Raw genomic sequence first — 11,731 nt, forward strand, 5'->3', positions numbered from 1 at the left:
AAATGCAATATTTTTTATTTTTCAGAGACAACTCAATGTTGTCTCTGTCCAATGTCCAATGAATTTTGTTGGAAGAAACTGAGACTCTTTTTTTTTCACCTGCTTTTTAAAAATAGGTTTTAGTACACAATTATTTATAGAATCATATTTGATAAAGCAGTTATTTTCAGTGCAGGCTGGAGCCTCAGGGGTACTAGCAGATAGATAGCTCATAAGCTCTGTCATGACTTAATATATTAATATATTGCCATCCTCATTCAAAATATATTGACCATAATGTGGTAAAGGGAGGGAAATCAACATGATTGTCTTCTGTGCATAAACACTGGATCATATTAAGCTGTGAAATTAACAGAAATTCAGGATTCTAGCTGCATAAAGCAGAAATGTCAATTCAAGTTTCAATTTTACTACACATAATCAATGTAAGGTATTTTGAAATCAACATGTTTCTCATTGCTGCTGTTTTGCAAAAATGCCTGATAGAAAAATGACTGTTTCAAATATTTGTATTCTAATCAATCTAAGAGAACCAAAAATGTATTGTGAAAAGTGTTTTATTCATTTTCTATTACAAAAACAATCTATAACAAATATGTATATTTCAAATGTTATCAAAGGATTAAAACAGAGCCTTGTATTAATTTTACATGGAAATGTCTTCAATCATCAGTCCATCCATGACAAATATAAAAATACAGCAGAGAATAGCTGAGGAACATATTTACACATTACATTTGTTCCTATTTACAATTCAGTCATTAAAGAGAAATAAGTTCTTGCTTTCTATACATTGTGAGAGTATTTAGTGAAATAAAACAACAACAACAACAACAACAACCATATTTATTGTGGACAAGCCTCAATACTGATCACATTGAGTTGCTCCCCAGCACACCTTTTGGCCCCCGCCTGGCATTCAGTCATCGTCTCGCTGCCATCACCAGAGCTGACGCACAGGGGGGCGGAGTCTTCAGGGCAGTCTGATGCAGTTTGGCATTCACATTTTCCTGCTGATTTTAGAATGGAGAAAAAAAGATTATTTATACTAATACATTCACACACACTATTATTAAATGATTATATGATAATTCAGTTGTTTTAAGCTTATTTTCTATTGTGGAAGTTTTGGCAATAATTTCTATTGTTTATTCAGAGATTTGGGAACATTAGCAATATTGCTAAACACAAAAAAAAAAAGGAGCAGTGAGATTATCAGACAGACTTTTTTGGAAGAAATAAAACCAAGGTGAATGGTAAAATTATTCCTCACATTCATTTGAGGTTTACAGACCCAATTCGTAGTTCAACTTTGCCATACTGCTATAATTTTCCTGTGCAATCAGGGATTATTATGACATTTCCATTTTAATAATGACTCTATGTTTGGCTAAAATGTGATCTTGCTAAATTGTTTCTATTTTCACAACCAAAGTCTGATGCCTGTGTTTCTTGTTTTTTTTGTATCAGTGTTGTTGCGTTCCCAGATGTCAGCAGTTAACTTGGTGAGTACAGTATGTAATGAAGAGGAATGATCCTTTAAAGGAGTTTAAAACTCACCCTGACAGATTGTCCCTGGTTGGCAGTCCTCGCAGGTAGTGTATTCGTCCTTTGGCCAGTTACAGTCACTGTCACTGGCCAACTGGAAGCCTCTCCCCAAACACTGCAGAGCTCCGAGCTGACAAACACTCAGTAAACGGGGCCCGCTAGAGCCGAGTCTGGCACACAACTTAAGAGAAGTCCTAAAAGAAGACAACATAGAAAACATTTGAATTATTTCAGTATTCATACAACTTTGGAGATTTCCTTGTGAAGAAAATGCAGAAATAATTCACAAAAATCCTACTTACGAGCACTGAGCCGGCATTTTACACACGCACTCGTTTTTTCCTACATTCTCCCATGGTTTACACTTCAGGCCAGCTGGAGGAGATCGAACTGTTGGTGCTGAGAAGAAAACACAGAAAGCAGGATTAGTGTGTGCATAGTCCAAAGTAACACAACCATCATTTAGATTTGAATACACAATCTAATGTTAAAAGTTTTTGCCTTAATATTGAAAAAAAACAATCCTATAACTACAGTATTTCTTCAAGTTTTCAATAGTTTTTGAGGTAATGGAGCAGGATATTTATTTCATAGTGTCAAAAAATATCTAAGAAGTCAACCTGTTGAGACTATTTGAGAATAAATGTACCTGCGTGACAACGAGTGCCTGATGAGGAGGGAGACCACTGCAGACTGGGACTACACATGATCTCTGACACATCACCGTCCAGCACTGACCCCGCGGGACAGGACAGGGTCACTCGGTCTCCAATCTCATGAGCTGCTTTGGTGGGCGTAGCTATAACTTCTCTGTTGAGGGGAGGAATCCCACATGTGGAACCTGGAATGGGAAGAAAGGTGTTGTGAGTAAGACAAAGTGACAATGTGATTCCTAGATGACAATAACTTGAAAACTAATGACTCATGAAACTTGGACTTTAGCCTGTTGACTTGGAATGACTTGATATTCTCCCCAAATTAATACGTTTAACAAATTAAGGAAATTGTACAGCTAATTAACTCCTCAGTGAAATAATGTCTTGTTTAGAACTTGAAACAAAAAGTGTATGACATAGATTTAACTTAGGAATTGGCTCAAGACTTCATAGCCAATACAATACAATGTCTCTATCCCACCCCTACTGTAGATTTATGGTCATTTTAAGATATCATGTCACTGTGTAAAACCAAAAACATAGCCTTTTCTTCTTACTTTGACAAACCATCGCTCCAGTCACCCACTTCTGGTTTTCGGCACACCGAGCCACAGAGCCTCCCCTGAGGTGATAACCATCAATGCAGGAATACTCCACTGTGTTTCCAACCAAGTAAAAATCTTTGGGATTCTGAAAAAAACAGAAACAGTAGCTCCACTCAAAAACATGCACTTAACCATATGGTTGACTTTTTGCCATACAGCAATACCAGATTTGGTTTTTACAGTCCAACAATGATACCGTTCAGCACACATTCGACATCATAGACATTTCTGAATCAAAACAGAAAAGATTATATTCAAATCAAGTCAAGATGATTTTGCAAACATTGATTCATTAATTAATGGAAATATCAGTTAAGCAAGCTCACCTGAATAAATCCATTTCGGAGGTTTGGAGGTGGTCCGCATGTCTTAGGTGGAGTCACAGACAGACTAAAGCACTGAGGCTCCATCATCCTGCACACAAAAAACTCACAGTGAGAAAACTCAAATACTACAAATACCTGCTGACATTTCTGAAACTAAAGTGTTTCCGTTAGATCAGATTAGATTTAACTGTGAGGACAATTTGATGTGATCACTTTCAAATCTGTAATTAGAATCAAATCATTAAGGATGTAACAAATAAAGTTAGTATTTTCTTTGTGGTCATCAAGATTAACAAATAATTCAAGTATGCTAAATCATATGAATGAAGTAAAGGATGTGTTTTTGTGTGTGCACTTGTTATAATGAATTCTATTTTCTGGTCCCCACAAGGTAAACCATGACATTGTGTGTGTGTGTGTGTGTGTGTGTGTGTGTGTGTGTGTGTGTGTGTGTGTGTGTGTGTGTGTGTGTGTGTGTCCTTACTTTAAGTGCTCGATTTCTGGGTCCTCACAAGGCTTCTGCTCCACCTGCAGTCCGATGCAGTGTTGACCACCTCTGCTGGGGGCGGGGTTGTTGCAACTGCGGGATCTTGACCTTTGACCTCCAGAGCGGGATCCCCAGGAGGACCAGCAGCTCCAGCTGCCGTGGATCACCCCTGATACAAAGAGATAAACAGAAAGGTTACTGTTGTTTTTCTGTCTTGTTTGTAGAAATGTTTGTCATGCTGATTTTAAACCTGTGTTATGATATAATTTTGCTTCAAACTATAAAATTTGTATTAAAGCTGTTCCAGATCTTGGTAAGTGTTTGCCCTGCTACTGTAAATGTTTTAACTTTAATTCACTTTAAATTGACAGATGAGACAGATTAGTTTAGTTGAGATAGTTTTTTACGGTGCTGCCTGTAAATGAAATCTAATTTCAAGTCTTTACTTTAAAAAAATCTATTATGTATACAGTATATATTTGTTTAAATGTAACAAACCAAATGGTTCTAATGTTTTTATTTTGACATTGATCTTTGGCTTTTAAATCCTTAAATTTGTGCTAAGATTTATTAACATTAAAGTTGTGTAAAAGCAAATTTTGAACTGAATCTGGTTTCATTTTTAACCCAAACTAAACTTCTTCTGCCTGTTTACCTGGTTGCTCTCCTATCACATGTCCCCTCTCGCAGGCTGGACCGGAGGTTCCCGGCCGGCAAGCGCAGCGACAAACGGAGCCCGTCAGCAGCGGCTGGCCGTTGTTCTGACAGGGCCGGCAGTGGCAGGGGTGCTCCTCCGCCATGTACTCCTCTATGGCTCTTTTCAGGTTGAGCTTCTTCAAACCTGCACACTGCACCTCCTTCACCAGCTCATGCAGAGGGCGCAGCTGAGGTACAAGATTACAGGTAATTAATGCAAAAATACAGAAAAGGTATTTAAAAACATCCTAAACACCCAACAAAGGTAATAAATCATTCTGGGATAATAGTTCCTATTGAATAAGTAGATATAAATGTACAATGCTTCAATGGCCAGGCTTCCTGTGATACTCAAATGGAACAAAGCCATCATTAACTGTTTTAATTACACCTGGGCTTTTCCTCATTGGACACATTTTTTTTTTTGCTGTGAAAAGGGCCTATTGAATGTTCACTAAACCTCTCCCCAAACAGCAATTGTCAAATCATAGCTAACTGTTTGTGGAGCACAGTGGTTCTTTCAAGCTTTGGAAGAGACATATCTGACTTAAGCTGCATAGATGATCAAAATGATTGAGACGTTTTTACAGTGTTCTTGTTTTTTAACAAGTCAGAGAGTTTCAAACTCTTCAGTTCATTAACTGGCGAAATACAGCTGGTAAAATCTGCCAGCAACAGTTGTTATTCCAGGTGGAAGCATCAATGGTTCCTTGTAAAAAGAAATGTTTCTCTGAAATCACTGACGCATTGTTTCAAAAGTTTCAAGTGGTTAATCTGACTTGTTACCATTGTAAATGCGTCATGCTACAATGGAAAGCCTGACAACGCTAACTTTATGAGGAGACCATTGAATCAATAAATCAAGAAGTAAGTTACAGCCAGCACTGCTTATTGTCTCACCTTCTGGTCTACGACTTGGGGGAAGTCTTTAACAGATGAGGCCCAGTTGTCATAGGCCTCTCCATTTGCTTCTGGGTTGTCCAGATCCAGAACAAGCAGAGCCGCTTTGAGGCCTGGATCTCCGCCAAACGCATTGACTTTAATGGGCATCTTGTGTATGTTGTGTCCTGCAGACAAATTACAATGGAACTCAAGCGAAACTGAACTATTGAATTTCCTTTTTTATTTCGATCTAATCTTGATAAAATGAAATTGAAGTCCGGAGCACATGGTGTGCTTTGAAACTCTACAGCTTTTCACTCACCTGAGCTGGATGATAAAGCTTTTGTCAGTTTTTCGCAGATGATTTTGACTTTCTTTCTGAACCAACGGCGTTTGACCTTTCTCCAACACCTCTGGTACTCAATATCTGTTGTACCTTTACACAAACAAGACAGCATTCTTGGTTGTTTTTGTTCAATTCACATGGGAAACCAAAATGAATTCATTCCTTTATACACATTAATTACCTACTACTACTACTAAGCCAAAATCAAATATTGTACATGTGGGGTCCATAAGAAGTAACAATATTCACATCAGTCAGTCACATTCAGTAAAAGTTCTTACTGGTTGATGCGAGCGCCTGGCGGTCTAACTCCAATAAAGCTTGGTATTCCCCTCCAAGTGAGCCTTCAGAGAGGTAGTGTGTGCCGTATCGCTGCAGCAGCGTGCGGTAGGCAAAGTAGTCATATGTGAGCGGCAGCGAGGACAAAGCTTTCCAGAAGGCCTCAGCCAGAGTCAGATACTGGGGGGCTGAGTTTTGGAACTGGGCCAACACCACTTTATTCTTCAGGATTATGAGTCTGTAGGCCTGGATGATAGATATGAAAAGCTGTCATTTGGCACACTTTGGTCTTATACAAGTCAGAATACTCAACATAATACATGATTTGGGTAGCAGATGAGGGGAAATAGCTGCTTTGTTACCTTTGACTCAGTGATCTCTTTGTGGAAGGTACGACGGTCATGTCCCACCAAGGCGTTGGCCTGGATGTGCTGTATGTAGGACCAGGAGCTCTCATAGGATTCATCACTCTCATCATTGTTTACTGTCACCTGAAGCACACAGCAACAACATTTAACATTGTTCTCATCAGAGCAGCTTGAATGCTATATTTGATACATTATTGACTTTATTTCTACATTCACTATTCATCTTCTGATCAATGACTTAAAAATAACACTATCTAAAGCAAATAAATATGAAATGCTACACATACTATTTTACCATTTTGAGTTTATGTTTTTTTTGTTTCAGCTGTTTTTGTTTTATGGTCAAACAGAAACAGGATAGACAGGTGGGACATAGTGGTGGGAGGAATTTGATTTGAACGTTGAAAAGTGGATGTGCCATAGTGAATCCTAGCTCGCCACTAACAGTGGATCAGGTTGATTGAATTTTTTCAATTTCATCTCAACCTTAAATATCACATATTTGTGAACATGAAATATGAATATCCATTTGGACTCACCTCAAAGTTGTACCGTAAGATGTTTCGTGGCAGTCTGTAGTATACTTGATGGTCTCCACTGAACACTTTCCTGCACTGCCCTCCAAAGCTCAGAGTGTTGATCACACCTGCTCTAAGTTCCCCTGTAAGTACATCATACCTGTAAAACATGACATACAAATCCTTTAGTCCTTTTGATGGACTTTTTTCTGACATTAAAAAAAAAAAAGCAAACAGTAGTTTGTCTAAAAGCTGAACAGCTAGCAATGGTAACATGGAGGCTATATTTTATCATGTTAAGTAAACAATAAAGGAAACAGGTACAATTATCATTGTAGAGCTGAAAGATGCTATAATACTCTGTAGAACTGAGGGGAACAGCAGAGTTGGTGATAATTCTCTGTTGATTTGTTACTACAAATAAGCCCTTTCACATTACACGTGTTGATTTAGTAATAGTTTTGTTAAGTAAACTTGTTTCAGAGGTAGGAAAACTTTAATCTTAAAATCCCATTGACATTTGTAGTGAGGCAAGTCAAGGTTCATTTGTATATCACATTTCAAAAGCAAGTCAATTTAAAGTACTTTACATAAAACATAAAGTTCATCAAGATGAAATGTAAAATAGACACATTATAAAAATGCACAATTAAATAGTAATGCAAATAGTTAAAAATGGGGGGATAACCTTTCTAAAAGGTATGTCAAAGATGTTCACTCTTCGTGTTCGGATAATGACGATAATTTAAAAAAATAAATCTTGTTTTTTCATTATTTTTGTATTTGGCAGCCTTTTTAAATGCCCTTTAATGATGAATCCTAAAACCAGTATCATCAATTATAATATATCAGTAACCTAACTACCGTCAGATGAATGTAGTGGAGAAATAGTACAACATTTATGACACTGAAGAAAAATAAATCCTTTTTCAAAGTAGTGTATTCTAGTAAAGTACCAGCATCTCAGTCTTGTACTTAAGAACAGATATTGAGTAAGGGTACTTGGTGACTTACTTCCCACCCCAAACATTTGCAAGCAGAGTAACAGCAGTTATTTAAATCACTATTGCAGTGTTACAGTCATCCTGGTGTTGGAGTTGTGGCTACTTACCCTCTGCCTGTGACGTCAGAGTTGGGAGGTGTTTTTTCAAGGTCACATGAGTACTGGCTCCCGTCTTCATCACAGCTTCTCTCATCCAGACCATCCTCACAGTCCTGGTCTCCATTACACACCAGAGAGTGGCTGATGCACTGACCTGCATCAGGGTGACAGTATAGATGTTTAATCCCTTGTTGACATAATTTTAAAAACAAAACAAAACAAAACATGGAACAGCATAATTTCCCCCTTTTAATAAACAGATAAATAGTTACTGGGACATTTTTGTTGTTATTTCATATAAATAGCTTTTGTCAAATATGATTAACTGTATTTAAACAGCAACATACCAGAGGTACAGCGGAACCTATCCATGCAACCTGTTTCCAGGGGACATCTTTTCTGTGGGACACAAGGCTGAGTTTGGGTGGCTTCTCCTGAACATGGCGCACCCCCAAACTGGGCGTACACCTCCACATGGCGAGTATGCACCTGAGAGGGAAGATCATAAACATGAGTTGAATTAAAGAAGGGAAAAAATTGAAATAGTTAGCAGAGTCTGAATTTACACCAGTCAGACAAGATTTTGAAATTGCAAAATAAATTCAGTTCCATTTTTAAATTATTATTTATTATCTTTTACAACTTTGTACAATGTCCTCATAAGTATGTGAGAATATGTGTGTACCCTGATGTACCTTTGTACTGGTGCAGCCATCACACTCAGACCACTCTCCATAGGATCCCCATCTGCAGTTGATAGGCTGCTGGGAGCTAGAGGAATACACATGGAAATGATTATTAAGTATTTATGTTATATTCCTCTTCTGAGAATTTACTGGACACTTATCAGCCATCTTACAGCTTACAATAAATAGAAAAGTAATAGATCAAGACAGCACTGCCATTTGGGAACAAAATACTTAAAAAACAGCATTCTCATATACCTCAAGAATATGCATCATATATGGAAAAGAGAGAATTATCCACTACATTAATACTGTATTATTTAAGTTGTAATGCTGCAGTGAGGTGTAAAGATAGCCTGTAATGTTCATGTGTGTGTTCACCTACCAAACTGGAGACAGTAAGACCAGCAATGATGCTAAAGAAGACAGAGCTGCAGCCAAATCCAACTGTGGATAAGAAGCAAGGGATCATTTACTCGGCCCTAATTATGTAATAATAATAATGCAATAAAAACTATTCAGTCCTTGGTTAATGTCAAAAACTAATATTAGCATATACTGTACTTTAGTAGTACATTTGTCACTAGAAACTGGAAGACTTTTTGCATTCAGCACAATGAATGAAATCCAGCTTCTCCATGAAAGTCTTTGTTGATAATGATCAGTCACACATTAAATTAGAGCAATACTGTCACATATTTAATATAATACCATTGTCATATCAAATATGAGTGGTAAATGTGTTCGGCTTTACCTTCATGATGAGCTCCTGAGAGTTCGGCCTTCTCATCTAGTCCAGGACTGTCCGCTCGGTCATATAATCAGCAGGATGTTGGGGGATTACTCAACAGGACCCCGAGTTCAGGAATTCCCCTGCTGAGGAAACTCTCATCTATCAAATCTGAACAACAATAAATCAGGAACAGAGACCCAGTGTTCTTTTCCACAGCTTCAGTCCAAACCCAGTCAAGCTTTGTTTTCCTTCTCTTTTATCTGAGCTTCTTCATTTCCAGCTTTCTTTCAGTACAAACTCTGATAACTGTGTTTTGCTTTTGAATACTGAACGGCACAAGAAGAAGCATGTTGAAATCTGTTTTTTTTTGTCAGAGCAGTCAGCATTTGGAGCTGTTATGTAATAATTGTTTGTCCTGAACAATTATTGCCAATATTGACAATTTGACAAAAGGTTAAAAAAATCCAAATTTGGCCCATATTACAAAGCTTTTGACTCCTGTGTAAATAAAACTTGTGTGTTGAAAATTATCTTCATGAAAGAATTCAGTCCAAATGTCACTTTTGTAGTCAGAAACTCAAAATCTTAATTTGGTTATTTATAAAGTGGTATCTGTAGTCATCCTATTTTTTCCTTTTCATTCCTTCTTTTTTACTACTGTATTATTCTCTACTTTTGTAGTTTTTAAAGAATAAAATACCGTTGTTCAAATTTTTCATCTACGTCTACATACACAACAACAAATGCAGTTTTAAGGTCTTTTGTAATAACTGATAACCTTCCATGTGTTTTACAATAAAATGCCTAGCAATAAATAACATGTGAAAGAGAATATAATGAATATAATGCCAGAAAACACATAATAACACAAGAGAGAAAACATACCATCCACATGCTTAGACATTGAAAAACTCAGCGTCAAACCACTGACACAAGCTATACTCAGACATATTAACGCTTTAACAACTGCAATCATATTCACAGTAACTTCTGTAATCATACCCACAGTAACTACTGCAATCATACCCACACTAACTTCTGCAATCATACCCACAGTGACTACTGCAATTATAGGCCTGAAAGATAACAGAAGTTTTCATGTTGCTCTTGAAAGAGGAGCAGCAATTGTCACAGAGCTCTCAGAACAATAGGCAGTTTGTTCCAGTGAACAAGATCGACATGACACCAGATCTGTTTCTCATACTAAGTCCAGTTAGAAGACCACCAACTGATAAGAGACCTCTAACAGGATTGAAGCCAGGAAGCACTGTGGTGTCATAAACCTGAAAAAATAGTTGAGGTTGCCATCTAGTGGTGACTTCCATGGTGTCTTACACCAGGGCACTGACTGCAGCTCATGGCTCTTTTAATTACAGGTAAATGTTCCCCACCCCATAACATCAGATTTTGAACAAGCACAGATACAATTTCCACTTTCAGCAGATGAATATGAAAACAACCTTCTGGTGTCAAATTCAACACATACATCATTCTGCACAGTGATGCTCAAGCATCCAACTGCAACATTCATGAGCTTTTCATTCATAAACAGAAAATTGTCCTATGGAGATACAAAGACACCAATTTGGTTTTGAACTTAAAGCGTCTATTATCAATATTTTTATATCAACAATGGGTTCCATGAATAGTTGTTTGTGAAGAGGGACCACTTAGCTCATTTCCAATCATTTATAGAGACTTAAAGCTCATTATTTTATTTTTTCTGGACTGCAACTTCACTGTTTTGGTTCACTCTCACTAATCGCATAGCATCCAGCCCTATAGAGTTGAGCTGTTTTTAGTGAAAAAACTACAGCAGACGGAAAAGAGTATAGTCTAGCATTTAGCAGCTAAATTTTTCCATCTTGAGTTAGTGGAGACCAAAACAGAACTAAAAGGGGAATAGGTACATTCATCAAGAGGACAGAGACATGACTCCAAATTAATGCTGATGCTGCTCTATGTGTGATGTTAGAATTATTAAGCATTTTTTTTGCCTTTTTGAGGTGATATCATGTCAATGTTGTATCCACAGCTTCTGTTCACTGCCCCTAAGTGTCCAAAAATGTTCTATTGGTGGTTTAAAGGACCAGTGTGTAGGATTTAGCGGCATCTAGCGGTGAGGTTGCAGGTTGTAACACACTCAATAACCCCCCCACCCCCACCCCATGTAGGAGAAACTACTGTGGCTATGAAACGCCCTCTGCTGCACCCTATGTTGACATAAAGGGGTTCACTCTAAGGTAACAAAAACACAACAATTCTTATTTTCTGGTAATAATACACTATAAAACATACTTATGACTATTACATTTCATTTCTGGCATGTTTGTCCCACTAGATGCCACTAAATTCTACACCCTGGACCTTTAAGTCTCATAAAAAGAAAAACAGGATGGGCTGTGTGTCTGTGTGCTATTCGGAGCATGCGGAGAGTGTGTGGGTGGTCCATACAGTCTGTGGTGTGGTCTGACGACACAGGATCAAAAACAACTTGTT

The 11,731-nt window shown here is 37.7% G+C and overlaps 1 protein-coding gene across 2 annotated transcripts; it reads right to left on the minus strand.

The window, feature by feature from the left end:
* Positions 1-829: 829 nt before the first annotated feature.
* Positions 830-9,539, minus strand: c7b (complement component 7b). 2 transcript variants are annotated; one of them, XM_062434889.1, is made up of 18 exons: positions 9,254-9,539; positions 8,885-8,946; positions 8,509-8,584; positions 8,161-8,302; positions 7,823-7,967; positions 6,733-6,854; positions 6,188-6,316; positions 5,828-6,071; positions 5,523-5,636; positions 5,219-5,385; positions 4,278-4,506; positions 3,620-3,791; positions 3,136-3,223; positions 2,762-2,894; positions 2,198-2,389; positions 1,851-1,947; positions 1,561-1,742; positions 830-1,013 (listed from the first exon to the last, which is right to left on the minus strand). In XM_062434889.1, exons 3-18 carry the CDS (start codon positions 8,547-8,549, stop codon positions 847-849), a joined length of 2,364 nt encoding a protein of 787 aa, XP_062290873.1. In that variant the 5' UTR covers positions 8,550-8,584; positions 8,885-8,946; positions 9,254-9,539; the 3' UTR covers positions 830-846. The 2 variants fall into 2 exon arrangements, with proteins under 2 accessions (XP_062290873.1, XP_062290872.1); XM_062434888.1 differs by having other exon boundaries at positions 6,733-6,871.
* Between the last annotated feature and the right edge of the window lie 2,192 nt (positions 9,540-11,731).

Source organism: Scomber scombrus, chromosome 15 (assembly GCF_963691925.1).
Source record: "Scomber scombrus chromosome 15, fScoSco1.1, whole genome shotgun sequence".
NCBI classification, from domain to species: Eukaryota; Metazoa; Chordata; class Actinopteri; order Scombriformes; family Scombridae; genus Scomber; species Scomber scombrus.

Coding starts and splice junctions, on each gene's coding strand:
- c7b (XM_062434888.1), bottom strand. CDS start 9,289: ATGAGAAGGCCGAACTCTCAGGAGCTCATCATGAAG. Junction 7,968..8,160: donor TAGGTTCCGCTGTACCTCTG/GTATGTTGCTGT, acceptor ACCCTGATGCAG/GTCAGTGCATCAGCCACTCT. Junction 5,637..5,827: donor CCAGGCGCTCGCATCAACCA/GTAAGAACTTTT, acceptor GTTTGTGTAAAG/GTACAACAGATATTGAGTAC.